Here is a 19,601-nt window from a genome sequence, read left to right on the forward strand (position 1 = left end):
GAAGTACACGTGAGGAAATGAGAAAGCAAGGCGGGAGTGAAAGAGAAACCCATAAGTCTGGGTGAATAATGCGGTTACCACTGTGGGTAACTGAGGAATGAATCCAGGGACGTACCTGAGGCTGGGGGCTATTCACTGCCATGACTATATGTCTAGAAAATCCCAAAGAATCACCTGAATATTATTGTTAACAGTGAAGTTAACTGACTTAGAACACTGATAGATTTCGTATGCACTTAGGAATATTTCTTCATAAAATCTAGTGGGAAACATGTATTCACAGTTCTCAAAAATAAATATAAAATATATGTTAACAAGTCTGTCAAATAATATAATTTAATAATATAGGACCAGGTATTGGAGGAATGTATTAACATTTCCTGAAGGCAAAACAATAATATTTGAATAAACATCAGAAAAAGAATGTACAACTAAAGCTGGCTTTGTGAATAAAGACATAGATGTTATACAAATGCGTTCAGTAAGAATGTATCTCCATTTGTAAAAATTGGTTTTGAATCGGATTGGCAAAGACTAAATGATGGGCAACTCATTTTGATCACATTCTTTTGTGTTATTCAGTTTTTTTTAGAAGCATGTGTTTGTGTATAAGTGACATAAAATCCTTAGAAAAGAATAAATGTACTTTAGATAGAATTCACAGTCCTCTCTACAGATTCATTTCCATAAGGTTTCTCAGATTGTGATTAAGCTTCTACTTAGTGTAAACCTAAAGATGAAAACTACATTTCAGTCAGTCTTTCCAAGTCTTAAATTAACTATTGTGAATTACGAATTGCTTTTGGGGACTGTTTGAGTTTCCTAGGAAGCAGACGCAGATATGAAAATTAGCAAACAAGATATTTATCGAGAAGTATATTTGGGATTAGTACTTCTAGGAGGAAAGGGAAGGGAAGTGAGCAAAAGTGGACAGTTGGAGAAATCAAGCTGGGATAGAGTTTCAGTGGACATCTAAGCATGGCACTGGAAAGGTCCTTTTTACTGTTCGACATAAACTCACAGTCACCTAGGAACTGTCACCAGGTCTGTTTCACTCATTTATATCACCTGCCTGGCACTGAAGGTAGCCCCACCGTAAGGCAGACTTAACTGAATATTCTGAATAATAATAATAATAAACCAAATCTACTGAAGCTCTGGCTACCAGAATAAAGGAACTCCACTGTATACATGTAGGGGCTTCCATGGTGGCTCAGAAGATTAAGAATCTGCCCACAGTGCAGGAGACCTGGGTTCGATTCCTGGGGCAGAAAGATCCCCTGGAGAACGGAATGGCAACCCACTCCAGTATTCTTGCCTGCAGAATTCCGTGGACAGAGGAGCCTGGTGGGCTACAATCCACGGAGTCACATAGAGTTGGACCCAGCTGAGTGACTAACATTTTCACTGTGTATGTGGAGGAAGGACTCATTGCATGTGACCCGAAGTAGAAAATGCATAGACTTAACTAAACTATCTATGCTATGCTTTTATAGGTGAAAAACCCCTGAAAGTGTTGTTAAAAATCATGAATTGTGTTCAATCTTTCCAAATCTTTCCTCCTGTTATTATATTCATAGATGCTCTATCACTTCAGTTTCACCCCTTTCCCCCATAAGGACTAGAAAATGACTGATATACCTACTTCCTTGACATGACTAGGCAGCGGTCAATGTCATTTGACCTCTCTTGAAGGTTGATTATTTATGCTGTTTGGCAGGTGCAAGCAAAATTCAATTACTTTGGATCAATATGTAAATGCTTTAAAAAACGAAAGAGCGCAACAATCAGATTCAATTTTCAGTGCCAGTAGGAAGACGTTTATTTAGGTTCATGGAAATAACAAGACACAAGAAAATCTTTGCCAAAGAGTACAGCAAAAAAATCTTCATTGGATTTCATATCAGAGAGATAAAAATCAAGTGGCCTCATTAGTGATGGAGACAAATTCCCTAAGCATGAAAGAACAGATGTCCTGAAGAAATAGGGAAGAGTGTTGGGAGATTGCAATTTTTGGGTAGATCCTGAGTGATTTCATTTAGAAGTGGGGGAGTTTGGAGAGAAGTTAGATCGAGGGCTCAGTCTGTCTGGTGTTTGCTTATGAAATTCAATGGACCGATTCTCTTGAACCCTCCACATTTTAAAAAGAAGCTCTGCAACTGTGGGGAGGGAGGAAATGAGGAAGCAGTATGTTCAAAGCAGATTCAGCAGCAAGAGGAGGGACAGCACACGGGGCGGGGGCAGGTGGAGATGACACAGGTGGGGCGATAGCAAGTGGTGTGGCAGGAGACCCGGCCACACACTGGGCGCAGGCAGCAGCTCGGGCGGCAGCAGCTGGAGCCACAGGAGCTGGAGCCACAGCATGAGGGGCGGCAGCAGCTGGAGATGTGGGAGCAGGTGGGCTGGCAGCACACAGGCTGGCAGCACTGGGGCCTGCAGCTGGAGATGCAGCATGTAGGCCTGCAGCAGCTGGAACCACAGCTGGAAACACAGCAGGAGGGGCGGTAGCAGCTAGAGATGCAGCAGGTGGGGCGAGGGCAGGTGGGCTGGCAGCAGACCGGGCGGCAGCAGCTGGACACACCACAGCTGGGGCGGCAGCAGGTGGTCCTGCAGCAGGTGGTCTGGCAGCAGCTGGGCTGGCAGCAGGTCTCCTGGCAGAGACTTTGGCCATAGCTCTGGTCAGAGCAGACGGAGCCACAACAGGAGCTGACCATGGTGTCAGAGGGTGGAGGTCTGGGTGAGTTTCCAGGAAAGTGAGCTTCTTGAGTCTGAGAGTCTTCTCAGCCCACAGCCCCCTTTATATGCTGCAGAAGAGCTGCTATCATTATATCATTATTTCCTTTTTATTGTTTACCCTCTTAGGAAAATTGATCATTTAATTACATAATTATGTGTTTCTTATTCAGTATTCGAAAATGGAGAAAATAATACCTTTCCTTTTCCTGGTAAGCGCCTGTGTGTCCAATTGAAAGCCCTGTCCTAGTTCTTCCGTTGTGGGTGTCATCTTTACTCCTGGTGGGTTCAGTGCTTACAAAGCATTAGTCATATGACTCCAACACTTATTTTTTGAGTGTGATCTTCTCTCCTATCACTGCTCTCTGAACTTCAGAGAGAAAAAGTTTCTTATATGGCTCATGTATATTTTTTTCTCAAAGGTGAGGGGAACAAGTGCTGGTGAGATTAAACACTGGAAATGAATTAGAAAACAAGCTGTTTGGAGGGAGGATGTCCCACAAATAATATGGATGAATGTGATCCTCTGTGGGCCTCTTGGATGGTCAGGAAGATAGACCATGAGGAAGTTAACGAATTCTGCCTCTGATTTCACTCCAGGTTCTCAAGCACTTAGCAGTACTCACAGCTTTTAAATAGAAGAAACACATTTTTGCTCTATGCCTCCCAAGTTAGGTAACCAGAATGGGATATTTTGGTTTATCTTTTAGTTGTCAGTCATGTACACAGGAGATTTCATTACAAAAGCATTCGTTATATATAAAAATGTTTGGAATTAATAAGGCTTCAACTGAGCGAAGACATTCTGTTGGGTAGTAAGAGAACTTGACATGTAACTCCTCATCTTCCTCCTGTAGATGCTTGAATGAGACACATGCCTAAGAAACAGTTTGGAAATAGGTAAAAGAAGGGCTTCCCTGATAGCTCAGCTGGGAAAGAATCCACCTGCAATGTGGGAGATCTGGGTTCGATCCCTAGGTTGGGAAGATCCCTGGGAGAAGGGAATGGCCACCCATTCCAGTATTTTGACCTGGAGAATTCCATGGACTGTATAGTCCATTGGGTCGCAACAAGCTAGACACAAATGTGCAAGTTTCATTTTCAAAAGAATGGCAGTTATTTTTTAAGTCTTATTTTTTAGATGGAGGATAATTCCTTTACAAGGTTGTGTAGCTTTCTGCAGTACAACAATGTGATTCAGCCTCAACTGTATATAATCCTTTCCCTCTGATCTGCCCTCCCACCCCAATCCTGTTTCACCCCTCTAGGTTGTCTTAGAGCACCAGACTGAGCTTCCTATGCTATTTTTAAATGAAAAACTAAAATCAACATATATAGTATGTGGATAAGTTTCATACATCTTCAATAAAAGGTGAGGAATAATGATATTTATCATTTGCAGAGTATTTACTGTGCATTATGCTAAATTTCAGAGGAGGCAATGGCACCCCACTCCAGTACTCTTGCCTGGAAAGATCCCATGGATGGAGAAGCCTGGTAGGCTGCAGTCCATGGGGTAGCGAAGAGTCGGACACAACTGAGCGACTTCCCTTTCACTTTTCACTTTCATACATTGGAGAAGGAAATGGCAACCCACTCCAGTGTTCTTGCCTGGAGAATCCCAGGGACAGGGGAGCCTGGTGGGCTGCCGTCTATGGGGTCGCACAGAGTCGGACAAGACTGAAGCGACTTAGCAGCAGCAGCAGCAGCAGCATGCTAAATTTACCAGGCATTGTGCTGAGTTCACTGAGCATTGTGATGAATATCTTTTATTTGTATTGAATCTTTAATGCAGCTATAATGTAGTATGTATTCTTACTACTTCTTTAAGCAATAGGCCAAAGAAGCATAGAAACATTAAGAGGAAAAAAATATTCTGTAAGATTAAACAGAAGTTAAGCTGTTTTAAGACAGCTGAGGAAGAGGTGGAAAATAAAGCTTGCAAGCCTTTGCTGAAGCCATTTCATCTTCTTGGACTGTTTTATATTTGTGGTTATCTTTGCAAACTACTATTCCTCTCTCAAAACCCCGGGTTTCCCCTGAATGCTTCCTCCCAATGATTAACTACCCTGTTTAAATATAATTTGTCCCTGCACTGTGCTCTGAATTTTGCACTCTCTGCTGTCCCACAGTTACTTTCTGTCATTCCACTATTGCGATGCAGACACCCTGAAGGCACGAACTATAAAATTTAATTTTGTTACTGAGACGAGCACATTAGTGACAAATGTGTGTCGAGTGAATGAAGGCTTTGGGGTGACTTAAGGGTATGTCATGTTCCTTTAAAAAATATGTCTGTTTGCCTGGTCGAGAAAAGTGGGAGAAACATTCCAAACAAAGGGATCATGGTTACACTTGAGGAAAACCACCTTTGTTTATGTGAAAAGCAACATGTCACTTGATAAAACACATTTATGGAAGTTCAAACTTGATGCATAGAATGGAACTTACTTATAGGACACCATGGATACATGTGGTATAGTAACACAGAAACAGATATGATAGAAAGAAGGTGAACACAAGTGTTGACACTTCTCTGCACTTCCAGATATCACAATTTAGATCTCTTTTGTGAGAATTAACCACCATCACTGATTTAATATCAATCAGCTAAAAATATTTGCTGAACATCTATTGTTTTTATTTGAATTTCACCCAAAGTTGATATTGAGGCAAAGATGTGAGTGCAGGTAGTTCACTTTGCGGAGCGATTCTGGGAAGTACAGATGAGGAAGTGGAAACGAAGGCAGGAAAGAAAGAAAAACCTAAACGTCTGAGTTAATGATGCGGTTACCACTGTGGGCAACTGGGGAATGAATCTGGGGACATCCTGAGGCTGGGGCTCTTAGTTGCCGTGATTGTACATCAGGAAATCCCACAGAATCAACTGAATATTATTGTTAACAGTGAATTTGGCTGATATAGAAAACTGATGGATTTCCCATGCATTTAGCAAGATTTCTTCATAACATGTAGTGGAAAAAATGAATTCACAGATCTGTGCAATAAATATAAAAAATATGTAGAGAAATCTGTGAAATAATATACTTATCTCGTATTGGAGGAATGTGTTCACATTTCCTGAAGGCCAAAAAATAATATTGAACAAACATCAGAACAAAAAAATGTACAGCTAAAGCTGGGTTAATGAATAAAGACATAAATGTCATACAAATGCATCCAATAAGAATGTATGTTTGTGAAAATAGGTTTTGAATGGGATTGGCAAAGACCAACAACAGGAAACTCACTTTTGAACACATTCTTTTATGTTATTTAAATTTTTTTAACTAAAGCTGATATTGGTGTATAAGTGACATAAAATCCTTAGAAAAGAATATGTGTACTTTAGATAAAGTTCACAATTCTCTCTACAGATTCAGTTCCATAAGTTTTCCAAGTTTATGTTTAAGCTCCAACTTATTATACACTAAAAAATGAAAACTACATTTCAGTCAGGCTATCCAGCTCTCAGATTAACTGTTGTGAATTACAAATTGCTTTTGGGAACTGTATGAGTTCCCTAGGAAGCAGACCCAGAGATGAAAAATAGCAAACAGGATGTTTATTGAGAAGTGTTCTTGGATTAGCACTTCTAGAAGGAAAGGGGGAGGGAAATGAGCAGAAGTGGACAGCTGGAGAAATCAAGCTGGGATAGAGTTTCAGTGGACATCTAAGCATGGCACTGGAAGGGTCCCTTCTTTGTCTTGGACCTAAACTCACAGTCACCAGCAATACCTAGGACTGTCACCAGGTCTGTTTCATGGTTTTATATCACCTGCCTGGCACTGAAGGTAGCCCCCCTATAAGGCAGAATAAACTGAATATTCTGAATAATTATAATAACACAAATCTACTGAAGCTCTGGCTACAAAAACAAAACAGAACTCTAGTGAATATGCAGGGGCTTCCATGGGGACTCAGAAGATAAAGAATCTGCCCGCAATGCAGGAGACCGGGGTTTGGTCCTTGGGGCAGAAATATCCACGGAGAACGGAATGGCAACCCACTCCAGTATTCTTGCCTGCAGAATTCCGTGGACAGAGCAAGCTGGTGGGCTACAATCTTTGGGGTCGCATAGAGTTGGACACAGCTGAGTGACTAACATTTTCACTGTGTGAGTGGATGAAGGACTCATTGCATGCGACCCTAAGTAGAAAATGCATAGACTTTTACTAAACTATCTATGTGATGCTTTTATAGGTGAAAAAACCCTGAAAGGTGGTGTTGTTAAAAATCATGAATTGTGTTCAATCTCCAAATCTTTTCTCCTGTAATTATGTTCATAGATGCCCTATCACTTCAATTTCACCCCTTTCCCCCATGAAGACTAGAAAATGATTAATTTATCTACTTTGTAGACATAACTAAGAAGTGATCAGTGTCTTTTGACCTCTCTTGAAGGTCAATTAATGTGTGTTGTTTGGAAGGTGCAGGCAAAATACAATTATTTGGATCAAAATATGAATCCTTACAAAAAAGAAAGAGAGTAACAATCAGATTCAATTCTCAGTACTGGTAGGAGGAGGTTTATTTTGGTTCATGGAAATAAGAAGACATAAGAAAGTCTTTAACAAAGAGTACTCAAAGAAATCTTTATTGGAATTCCATGTTAAATAAAAATCAGTGGCCCCAAAAGTGATGGAGACAAATTCCTTAAGTATGAAAAATAGATGTGCTGAAGAAAAAGGGAGGAGTGTTGGGAGATTGTAATTTCCTACGAGATTCCGAGTGATCTAATTTAGAAAGGAAGGGAGTTTGGACAGAAGTTAGAACGTGGGCTTGGTATGTCTGGTGTTTGCCAATGAAATTCAAGGGACCAGTTCTCTTGAACCCTCCATATTTTAAAAAGAAGCTCTGCAACTGTGGGGAGGGAGGAAATGAGGAAGCAGTATGTTCAAAGCAGAGATTCAGCAGCAAGAGGAGGGACAGCACACGGGGCGGGGGCAGGTGGAGATGACACAGGTGGGGCGATAGCAAGTGGTGTGGCAGGAGACCCGGCCACACACTGGGCGCAGGCAGCAGCTGGAGCCACAGCAAGAGGGGCGGCAGCAGCTGGAGATGCGGGAGCAGGTGGGCTGGCAGCACACAGACTGGCAGCACCGGGGCCTGCAGCAGCTGGAGATGCAGCAGGTAGGCCTGCAGCAGCTGGACCCACAGCTGGAAACACAGCAGGAGGGGCGGCAGCAGCTAGAGATGCAGCAGGCGGGGCGAGAGCAGGTGGGCTGGCAGCACACAGGCTGGCAGCACCGGGGCCTGCAGCAGCTGGAGATGCAGCAGGTAGGCCTGCAGGAGCTGGAACCACAGCTGGAAACACAGCAGGAGGGGCGGCAGCAGCTAGAAATGCAGCAAGTGGGGCGAGGGCAGGTGGGCTGGCAGCAGACCGGGCGGCAGCAGCTGGACACACCACAGCTGGGGCGGCAGCAGGTGGTCCTGCAGCAGGTGGTCTGGCAGCAGCTGGGCTGGCAGCAGGTCTCCTGGCAGAGACTTCGGCCACAGCTCTGGTCAGAGCAGACGGAGCCACAACAGGAGCTGACCATGGTGTCAGAGGGTGGAAGTTCTGGGTGAGTTTCCAGGAAAGTGAGCTTCTTGAGTCTGAGAGTCGCCTTGGCCCACAGCCCCCTTTATATCCTGCTGAAGAGCTGCTCTCATGACATCATTATTTCCTGGTTATTGTTTACCTTCTTAGGAAAATTGATCATTTGATTACATAATTTGTGTTTATCCTGCAGTATTCCAATTTGGAGAAAATAACAGTTTTCCTTTTTCTGATATGTTCTTGTGTGTCCGATTTAAAGATCTATCCCAATACTTCCTTAGTGGGTGTCAGTTGTGCTCCTGGTGTGTTCAATGTCTTAACAAAGCATTAGTCATGTGGCTCTGAAATTTTTTTTGAGTGTGATATTTTCTCATATCACTGCTGTCTGAACATCAGAGAGAAAAAGTTTCTTATATGGCTCATGTATATTTTATTGTCAAGGGTGAGGGGGAAATGTGCTGATAAGGTGAAGCACTGGAAAGGAAATAGAAAGAAAGATGTTTGTGGAGACTTGTCCTGCAAATAATAGGGATGATTGTGATACTCTGTAGGCATTTTGATGGTCAGGAAGATAGCTAGACCACAAGGAAGTTTCAAATTCTGTATCTGTTTGGGCTCTACTGTCAGAAGCACTTAGCTATAGTCACAGCTTTTAAGTAGAAGAAACACATTTTTACTGTGTCTCCCAGGCTAGGCAACATGAATGGGATGTTTTGATTTATCTTTAATTTGTTAGACTTGTACACAGGATATTTCATTACAAAAGCATTCATTATATATAAACATGCTTGGAATTATTAAGTCTTCAAAAATATGGATCCAAGACATTCTATTGGGTAGTAAGAGAACTTGACAGGTAACGCCTCATCTTTTTCCTGTAGATACTTGAATGAGTCACATGCATAAGAAACAGTTTGGCAATTGCTAAAAGAAGGGCTTCCCCGATAGCTCAGCTGGGAAAGAATCTGCCTACAATGTCAGAGACCTGGGTTCGATCCCTGGCTTGGGAAGATCCCCTGAAGAAGGGAACAGCTACCCATTGCAGTATTCTGATGTAGAGAATTCCATGGACTGTACTGTCAATGGGGTTACAAAGAGCTGGACACGACTGAGTGACTTTCATTTTCAAAAGAATGACAGTTATTATTTTAAGTCTCTTTTTTAAATTGGAGGATAATTCTCTTACAAGTTTGTGTAGCTTTCTGCAGTACAACAATATGATTCAGCCATAAGTATATATATGTCCCCTCCCTCTGATCTGCCCTCCACCCCAATCACATCCCACCAATAGAATGACGTCTATTAGGTTGTCATAGAGCACCAGACTGAGCTTCCTGTGTTATTTTGACTAAAGAACTAAAATCAGCATATATAGTATGGGATATGTTCCATACATCTTCAATAAAATCTGAGGAATAATGATATTTATCATTCGTATTTACTATGCATTATGCTAAATTCACTAGGCATTATGCTGAGTTCACTAAGCATTGTGCTGAATATCTTATATTTGTTTTGAATCTTAATACAGCATATAACACAGTGCATATTCTTAATACTTCTTTAAGCAATAAGCCAAAGAAGCATAGAACTGTTGAGGGAAAAAAAAAGAAAACTTACATAAGATTAAACAGAAGTTAAGCTGTTTTAGGACAGCTGAGGAAGAGGTGGAAATAAAGCTCGCATGCCTTTGCTGAAGCTGTTTCATCTTCCTGGAATGTTTCATTTTTGTCATTATCTTTGCAAACTACTATTCCTCTATCAATACCCCAGGTTTCCCCTGAATGTTTCCTCTCAATGATTAACTACCCTGTTCAAATACAATTTGTCCCTGCATTGTGCTCTGAATTTTGCACTCTGCTGTACTACATTTACTTTCTGTCATTTCACTTCTGTGATGCAGACACCCTGAAGGCATGAACTAATAAAATTTAATTTTGTTACTGAGACAGAGCACATTAGTGCTCTTGGATGACTTATGGATATGTAATGGTCCTTTAAAAATATGTCTGCTTGCCTGGTTGAGAAAAGTGGGAGAAACATTCCAAACAAAGGGATCATGGTTACACTTGAGGAATACCACATTTGTTTAAGTGGCAAGCAACGTGTCACCTGATAAAACACATTTGTGGAAGTTCAAATTTGATCCTTTGAGTGGAACTTACCTATAGGACACCATGGATACATATGCTGTATTAACACAGAAACAGGTACAATAGAAAGGAGGTGAGCACATATGTTGACACTGTTTCTCTTCTCTTCCAGACATCCCAATTTAGCCCTCTTTTGTGAGAAGTAACTATCATCACTGGTTTAATATCAATCAGCTAAAAATATTAGCTGAACATCTATTGTTGTTGTTTGAATTGCACCCAAAGCAGATACTGAGACAAAGATGTGAGTGCAGGTAGTTCACTTGGGGGTGGGGGGAATGCTGGGAAGTACACATGAGGAAGTGGGAGAGCAAGGCAGGAACGAAAGAAAACCCATAAGTCTGACTTAATAATGCGGTTACCACCTGGGTAACTGGGGAATGAATCTGGGGCATACCTGAGCCTGGGGACTATTCTCAGCCATGACGATATGTCTAGAAAATCCCAAGAATCACTTGAATATTATTGTTAACAGTGAAGTTGGCTGACCTAGAAAAGTGATAGATTTCTTATGCACTTAGCAAGATTTCTTCATAAAAACTGATAGGAAGCATGTATTTACAGTTCTCAACAATAAATATAAAAAATATGTAAGCAAATCTGTCAAATAATATACTTACCTGGTATTGGAGGGATGTATTAACATTGCCTGAAGGCCAAAAAATAATATTTGAATAAACATCAGAACAAAAAAATGTACAGCTAAAGCTGGGTTTGTGAATAAAGACATAAATGTGATACAAATGTATTCAATAAGAATATATCTCTCTTTGTATAAACAGGTTTTCAATGGGATCGGCAAAGACTAATAATAGGAAACTCACTTCTGAACACATTCTTTTGTGTTATTTAAATTTTTAAATAAAGCAGATATTGATGTATAAGTGACATAAAATCCTTAGCAAAGAATAAATGTACTTTAGATAAAATTCACGGTTCTCTCTACATATTCATTTCCATAAGTTTTCTATGTTTATGTTTAAGCTCCTACTTATTATACACTAAAGATGAAAAATAAATTTCAGTCAATCTTTCCAGCTCTCAGATTAACTGTTGTGAGTTACAAATTGCTTTTCGAGACTGTTTGAGTTCCCTAAAAAGCAGACCCAAAGATAAAAATTAGCAAACAGGATGTTTATTTAGAAGTTTTTTGGGGATTAGCACTTCTAGAAGGGAAGGGACAGGAAGTGAGCAGAAGTGGCACTGGAAAGGTCCCCTTTTTGTCTTGAACATAAAATCACAGTCTCCAGGAATACCTAGGAACTGTCACCAAGCTGTTTCATTCATTTATGTCACCTCCCTGGCACTGAAGGTAGCCCCTCTAGAAGGCAGAATACACTGAATATTCTGAATAATAATAATAAACCAAATGTACTGAAACTCTGGCTCCTTGAATAAAGTAGAACTCCACTGTATATGTAGGGACTTCCATGGTGGCTCAGAACATAAAGAATCTGCCCGCGCAGTGCAGAAGACCTGGGTTTGATCCCTGGGGCAGAAAGATCCCCTGGAGAATGGAATGGCAATCCACTTCAGTATTACAACAGACTGGTTCCAAGTAGGAAAAGGAGTATGTCAAGGTTGTATATCATCACCTTGCTTATTTAACTTATGTGCAGAGTACATCGTGAGAAACGCTGGGCTGGATGAAGCACAAGCTGGAATCAAGATTGCCAGGAGAATATCAATAACCTCAGATATGCAGATGACACCATCAGAAAGTGAAGAAAGAACTAAAGAACCTCTTGATGAAAGTGAAAGTGGAGAACGAAAAAGTTGGCTTAAAACTCAGATGCCAGTCCAGGTTCAGTGCACGATACTGGATGCTTGGGGCTAGTCCACTGGGACGACCCAGAGGGATGGTATGGGGAGGGAGGAGGGAGGAGGGTTCAGCATGGGGAACACATGTATACCTGTGGTGGATTCATTTTGATATTTGGCAAAACTAATACAATTATGTAAAGTTTAAAAATAAAATAAAATTAAAAAAAAAAACAACAATAACTCAACATTCAGAAAACTAAGATCATGGCATCTGGTCCCATCACTTCATGGCAAATAGATGGGGAAGCAGTGGAAACAGTGTCAGACTTTATTTGTTTGGGTTCCAAAATCACTGCAGATGGTGACTGCAGCCATGAAATTAAGACACTTACTCCTTGGAAGGAAAGTTATGATCAACCTAGACTGCATATTAAGAAGCAGAAAATTACTTTCTCAACAAAGTTCCATCTAGTCAAAGCTATGGTTTTACCAGTAGTCATGTATGGATGTGAGAGTTGGACTATAAAGAAAGCTGAGTGCTAAAGAATTGATGCTTTTGAACTGTGGTGTTGGAGAAGAGTCTCAAGAGTCCCTTGGACTGCAAGGAGATCCATGCAGTCCATCCTAAAGGAAATCAGTCCTGAAAATTCATAGGAAGAACTGATGTTGAAGTTGAAACTCCAATCCTTTGGCCATCTGATGCGAAAAACTGACTGACTCATTTCAAAAGACTCTGATGCTGGGAAAGATTGAGGGTGGGAGGAGAAGGGGACGACAGAGGATGAGATGGCTGGATGGCATCACCGACTCAATGAACATGAGTTTGGGTAAATTCCAGGAGTTGGTGATGGACAGGAAGGCCTGGCGTGCTGCAGTCCATGGTGTCACAAAGATGTGGACACGACTGAGAGACTTAACTGAACTGAATTGAACTGAAGGTTGATTAATTTGTGCTCTTTGGCAGGTGAAGGCAAAATACAATTACTTTGGATCAAAATGTAAATACTTAAAACAAAGAAAGAGAGTAACAATCAGATTCAATTTTCAGTGCCAGTAGGAGGACATTTATTTAGGTTCATGGAAATAAAAAGACATAAGAAAATCACCAAAAAATCTTCACTGGATTTCCATATCAGAGAGATAAATTCAGTGGCCTCACAAGTGATTTGACAAGTTCCTTAAGCATGAAAAATAGATGTGCTGAAGAAAAAGGGAGGAGTGTTGGGAGAATATAATTTCCTGGGAGATTCTGAGTGATTACATTTAGAAGTGGGGGAGTTTGGAGAGAAGTTAGAACGTGGGCTCAGTATGCCTGATGTTTGCTTATGAAATTCAAGAGACCAGTTCTCTTGAACCCTCCATATTTTAAAAAGAAGCTCTGCAACTGTGGGGAGGGAGGAAATGAGGAAGCAGTATGTTCAAAGCAGAGATTCAGCAGCAAGAGGAGGGACAGCACACGGGGCGGGGGCAGGTGGAGATGACACAGGTGGGGCGATAGCAAGTGGTGTGGCAGGAGACCCGGCCACACACTGGGCGCAGGCAGCAGCTGGAGCCACAGCAAGAGGGGCGGCAGCAGCTGGAGATGCGGGAGCAGGTGGGCTGGCAGCACACAGACTGGCAGCACCGGGGCCTGCAGCAGCTGGAGATGCAGCAGGTAGGCCTGCAGCAGCTGGAGATGCAGCAGGTAGGCCTGCAGCAGCTGGAACCACAGCTGGACCCACAGCAGGAGGGGCGGCAGCAGCTAGAGATGCAGCAGGTGGGGCGAGGGCAGGTGGGCTGGCAGCACACAGGCTGGCAGCACTGGGGCCTGCAGCAGCTGGAGATGCAGCAGGTAGGCCTGCAGCAGCTGGAACCACAGCTGGAAACACAGCAGGAGGGGCGGTAGCAGCTAGAGCTGCAGCAGGTGGGGCGAGGGCAGGTGGGCTGGCAGCAGACCGGGCGGCAGCAGCTGGACACACCACAGCTGGGGCGGCAGCAGGTGGTCCTGCAGCAGGTGGTCTGGCAGCAGCTGGGCTGGCAGCAGGTCTCCTGGCAGAGACTTCGGCCACAGCTCTGGTCAGAGCAGACGGAGCCACAACAGGAGCTGACCATGGTGTCAGAGGGTGGAGGTTCTGTTGTTAATAGGAGAGTGAGGTTCTTGAGTCTGATCTTTCCTTGCCATCTGTCACTTTTATACCCTGCTGAGAACTACTTTGAGCATGTGCAGGATTATTGTTGTTGTTTTTATCTCACTAGAAAATCAGTTCATTTTTAGCAAATTATATAATTGTGTTTATCTGGTAAATATTCCTACATTTAAAAATGGCACATTTCCTTTTCCTCTTGTATTCTGAGCTATCTAATTTGGTTAAAGCCAAGTGAATCAGCACCCATATTTCTTCCCTTATCTGATGTGTCCTTCAAGTAGACTCATTATAAGACATTGTTTTACTGGATTTCACAAGTTTTTATTTATGTATTTAACTCCAGGATAATATGCTGAGAGTGAGGACTAAATCTCCTCTGCTGTCAAAGAGGTTAAGAGCAATCATATGAAATGCTGGTGGGAAAATAGGATTAAAGACCCATCTTAGATTAGGAGAGAGAACCACTCATGTACAATGAAGAATACTCTGATTCCTTTGGACTACTGGATGTTCATTAAGGTGTTCAGTTCAGTTCAGTTGCACAGTCAGTCCAACTCTTTGCAACCACACAAATTGCAGCACGCCAGGCCTCCCTGTCCATCACCAGCTCCTGGAATTTACCCAAACTCATGTTCATCAAGTCGGTGATGCCAAGCAACCATCTCATCCTCTGTCATCCCCTTCTCCTGCCCCCAATCCCTCCCAGCATCAGGGTTCTTTTCAATGAGTCAACTCTTCACATGAGGTGGCCAAAATATGGGAGTTTCAGCTTTAGCATCAGTCCTTCCAATGAACACCCAGACCTGATCTCCTTTAGGATGGACTGGTTGGATCTCCTTGCAGTTCAAGGGACTCTCAAGAGTCTTCTCCAACACCACAGTTCAAAAGCATCAATTCGGCGCTCAGCTTTCTTTATAGTCCAACTCTCACATCCACATACGACTACTGGAAAAACCATAGCCTTGACTAGAGGGACCTTTGTTGGCAAAGTAATGTCTCAGTTTTTTAAAAGATCCCAAAGGAAGTGCCTGTTTTCTTTATTGTGCTGTACTGGAGTGGGTTGCCCTGCCCTCCTACAGGGGATCTTCCTGGTCCAGGAATGAATCCATGTCTCTTACGTCTCCTGCACTGGCAGGCAGGTTCTTTACCACTGGCGCCACTTTCTTTATTAGTTCTATCTATAAAGTGTTTTCTTTATTGGATCTATTCAACTTGAAAGAGTTGTAGTGCAGTGATTCACTACTTCTAAATAGTAAAAACACCTTGGCATGATGGGTCCTTTTTAATATTATTAAATTATTATTGACATGTTCCTCAAAGATTACATATTATAAGTTTTTTTTTTAATCTATATTTTAGTATGTCAACATACGCAATGGGCTATGTATAACTGAGTATTATTGAAGTATATTTTTTTGTATTATGAGGTATTGTCTCTTAGCAAGATATATTTGAGATTTTTCCTTGATACAAATGAAAGATTAAGGGATTAAGGCTTAATTTATTTCCCACATACACTCGAATAAGACAAATAAGACACACACATGAGGTTTGCAGCTATTTAGAGTGTGATTACTAAACAAAATACCAATTATATATTTAAATTCATATACTTTTATGAAATATAACACTAATAGTTACTATTTTTGAGTGCCTACTACATGTTAGGAATTTTCTGAGTCTTCTATAATTGTTATCTTGTTTACACTTCACAAGGACTTTGTGAGGTAAACACAATTTTCTTAATTCTTCTGACATGAAGTAATATGGCTCAGATAGATTGAAGTCACACAGTAAGCAGGGAAGGTAGTTCTCCCATAGAACATTCAAAGAAGTTAAGAATATTATACTCCTAAGTCATTTTCTTTCTGTCTCTTTTGTGTAAATATGCTTTCTCCCTTGTCAACACAGCAAACTCTTGCTTGTACTTAAATGTCCAGCCAAGACACAAAATCATCTCTAATGTCTTTCTTGGTTTCTACCACATTCAAAATGAGTCCTTCCCTCCTTTTGTTTTAAGATATGCCTCTGATCTAGAGTATCACACTTGATTGTAGCTAGTTTGTATGTCTATTTCCAGTCCTTCTGTTTGCCCCTATGAGGTCAGGCACTGTCTTATTCAGTTTTATAGATATGATACCCAGCAATTGCCCTGAGTGAATGTTAGTTGAATGACCATGGGATTTATTGAAAACACAGGGCATTTACTTATCCTTTAACATGCTACAGATGATCTAGATGGATGGAGAAGAGCAGAGCAGACAATGGGGACATTATTGAATGAGGGCGTAGGTTGACTTATGATGAAGTAAATGACTTGTCTGGCTGGTAAGTGTAGAAGAATAGAAAAAAAAATAATGTTCACTGATAGAGTGAGAGAATTTAAAGATAATCTTCAATTTATACAAAGGAAAGTGGATATCATCATACAGTTGGGAGAAAGTTGTGAACCAATATCTCAGCTTTGTAAATATTACTTAGCTAGAGGTGGGTGGAGAGACAGGAAGTGGGAAGACAGGTGGTGGTTGCAGTCTAGGGGTGGGAGGTGAATGCCTTTCTGGGTTGGTTACAATGAGTGTGGTAAGGAAGATATTTATGCAATAGATGTTTCTAAGAGAGTCAACTAGTCACTTACAAGATGAGAATGGAAGCACTAGAAGATCTCATCATTAAAGAGGACTCTGTTTAATAGTTTTCAATTGTATACACATACATTTGGCAATTACGTTCTAATAGTGAAAAGACAATTAATTGTAATGAAAAAGAAATACAAAGGAATCCCCCATAAACAAAGTAAAAAAAAAAAGATGCATAATGAACTGATGAATTGAAAATAAAATTACTTGCAATGTATGGCAAAGACAAAGAGTTAATGGCTTTAATATATAAAGTGCTTATAAAATTAGATTCAGTTGGATAAAAGGTCTAAAATCTGATGGAAAATAAAATGCAACTGTTTTTTCAACATATAAAGATGCCCAAACTCACTCATAATAATAGGAATGAAATTATACAGGATACCACTTCTCACCTTGAGACTGTCAAAAATTCAAGATCTGACAACATTCTCTGATCATAGGACTATGGAAATAAGTTTGTTTATCATTTTCTTGTGATGATTTGATAATAATTAGCAGCATTATTCTTTGATTCAGCTATTCCAAGTCTATAAATTATCCAAAAAATACTCAGGAAAAAATATGAAAACATGCAAGATTATTCATAACAGTGCTATTTGTAAAAACAAAGCAACGATAAATCTGATGTCCTTCAATGTGGTACTGGTGAATAAACTATAGTTGCCGGGGTCCAGCCCCGGTGGATCCAGGGAATTCGAAGCGGGACGGCGTCGGCGAGGATCAGGAAACAATTGCTTAATTAAACGTTAATTAAGGATATAAAGAGTAATGGAATAAGGATAGCTCAGTGAGGAAATTCAGTGGAGAAAAGAGGCTGAAATAAGGATAGCTCAGTGAGGAAATTCAGTGGAGAAAAGAGGCTGAATAATTCAGCCAGAAGGTAAGAGAAAGAACGACATGGTGAGACCAAGTTTCGGTGAACAAGGCCCGCACTTTATTTTCCAAAGTAGTTTTTATACCTTAAGTTATGCATAGAGGATAATGGGGGAAGGGGTAGAGTCATGCAGTAAGCCAGGCTTTCTTCCTGCAAACTTATCATACGCAAAAGCTTAGGTGATCTGCATCATCTTCTGGCCCGGAGGCCTGTTAACATTTTAAGACCCTTTCTTCAGAAAACTTATTTTTCTCTAAAGGTGATAAGTCAAGCGCCACCCTCCAAAAGCATTAGATAAAGTTGCATTCCTACAGAGCAAAGGTGTGGTGGGCTATAACAAGAAAAAGAATTAACTCAAGGGTCCCAGGTTACAAACATTAAAGCTACTATTTACACCAATTATATTAATCAATACACTGCCAGGGACACAGCAGGTAAGGGATATGGAAACTTAGCAGCAAACATTGGCCCAAAAAGTGAAAATCCTTCACCAATACAATTTCTAATCAATCTTTTAACTGCTCAAAGGAATCTGTATTTAGACAGTTTAGAACATCTCACGCCTCTCACAGTTGGGAGGCTCTGAGCAATCACATGTGGCCAGAAAAACCTATTCAGGCAGGCTAGAGGATTTCCAAAGGAGTTTGTAGGTTGAAACACTGTCACACCCAGGAATTATTAACTGGAGCTGTAAGCTAACTCTTTTTTCAGAGAGGTAGTGGGGGACAGCCCCCTGTTAAGTCAGAGGTGTAGGTGAAAGCACAAAGCAGAAAGTAGGCAGACTCTGGTTTTGGGTGTAAATGCTCGAGAATTTCCAGGGGGACTCCTGAGGCTCGATCCCGCCTTTGCGTATGCCGAGGCTCCTTCCTCATGACCTTTGTCATGGGTGGAGCTCCTCACGCTGGCTCCCGGCAGTGATAGAATTCCAGTTGAGCTATTCCAGATCCTGAAAGATGATGCTGTGGAAAGTGCTGCACTCAATATGCAATATGCACTCAGTATGCAATATGCCGGCTCCCGGCATATAGTGTGTTCCCATTATGGAATAATATTAAGGTTGGTACAAAAGTAATTGCAGTTTTGCATTGTTGAAATTTTCTGTTTGATATTGGAATACATTCTTAAATACATGTGGTTATGTTATGCATCATTTTAATGCACATTTATCACTTAGATTTTTGCTAATGACATTACTTGCTGTTTGTTTTATATTTATTTTAGACTATAGAAATGATGTTAGACAAAAAATAAATTTAAGCGATATTTTTATTCGAATTTAAATGGGGTGTAAAGCAGCAGAGACACCTCACAACATCAACAATGCATTTGGCTCAGGAACTGCTAACAAACATACAGTGCAGTGGTGATTCAAGAAGTTCTGCAAAGGAGATGAGAGCCTTGGAGATGAGAGCCTTGAAGGTGAGGAACATGGTTGCCGGCCATCAGAAGTTGACAACGACCAACTGAGAGCAATCACTGAAGCTGATCCCCTTACAACTACACAAAAAATTGCCAAAGAACTCAACATTAACCATTCTACAGTCATTTGGCATTTGAAACAAATTGTAAAGATGAAAAAGCTCCTTGAGTGGGTACCTCATGAGCTGACTGAAAATCAAAAAAATCATTTTGTCTTCTCTTACTGTATACAACAACAATGAACCATTTTCAATCAGATTGTGACGTGTGATGAAAAACGGACTTTATATGACAACCACTGATGACCAGCTCAGCGGTTGGACTGAGAAGTCCCAATGCACTTCCCAAAGCAAA

General features: G+C 41.1%; 3 protein-coding genes across 7 annotated transcripts; all 3 read right to left on the reverse strand.

The window, feature by feature from the left end:
* Nucleotides 1-2,204: 2,204 nt before the first annotated feature.
* Nucleotides 2,205-2,714, reverse strand: LOC139177762 (keratin-associated protein 4-11-like). Its single transcript, XM_070774422.1, has one exon. The coding sequence runs from the start codon at nucleotides 2,712-2,714 to the stop codon at nucleotides 2,205-2,207; it is 510 nt and encodes a 169-aa protein (XP_070630523.1).
* Nucleotides 2,715-7,643: 4,929 nt separating this feature from the next.
* Nucleotides 7,644-8,273, reverse strand: LOC109573456 (keratin-associated protein 4-7-like). 2 transcript variants are annotated; one of them, XM_019980687.2, is made up of 2 exons: nucleotides 8,137-8,273; nucleotides 7,644-8,019 (listed from the first exon to the last, which is right to left on the reverse strand). In XM_019980687.2, the coding sequence occupies exons 1-2, from the start codon at nucleotides 8,271-8,273 to the stop codon at nucleotides 7,644-7,646; spliced, it is 513 nt and encodes a 170-aa protein (XP_019836246.2). The 2 variants fall into 2 exon arrangements, with proteins under 2 accessions (XP_019836246.2, XP_019836244.2); XM_019980685.2 differs by having other exon boundaries at nucleotides 7,644-8,273.
* A 5,347-nt stretch (nucleotides 8,274-13,620) lies between these two features.
* LOC109573455 (keratin-associated protein 4-7-like) lies at nucleotides 13,621-14,280 on the reverse strand. 4 transcript variants are annotated; one of them, XM_019980684.2, is made up of 2 exons: nucleotides 14,144-14,280; nucleotides 13,621-14,026 (listed from the first exon to the last, which is right to left on the reverse strand). In XM_019980684.2, exons 1-2 carry the CDS (start codon nucleotides 14,278-14,280, stop codon nucleotides 13,621-13,623), a joined length of 543 nt encoding a protein of 180 aa, XP_019836243.2. The 4 variants fall into 4 exon arrangements, with proteins under 4 accessions (XP_019836243.2, XP_070630526.1, XP_019836242.2 ...); XM_070774425.1 differs by having other exon boundaries at nucleotides 13,621-13,888; nucleotides 13,976-14,280; XM_019980683.2 differs by having other exon boundaries at nucleotides 13,621-13,735; nucleotides 13,814-14,280.
* Nucleotides 14,281-19,601: the final 5,321 nt, after the last annotated feature.

This window comes from Bos indicus, chromosome 19 (genome assembly GCF_029378745.1).
Source record: "Bos indicus isolate NIAB-ARS_2022 breed Sahiwal x Tharparkar chromosome 19, NIAB-ARS_B.indTharparkar_mat_pri_1.0, whole genome shotgun sequence".
NCBI classification, from domain to species: Eukaryota; Metazoa; Chordata; class Mammalia; order Artiodactyla; family Bovidae; genus Bos; species Bos indicus.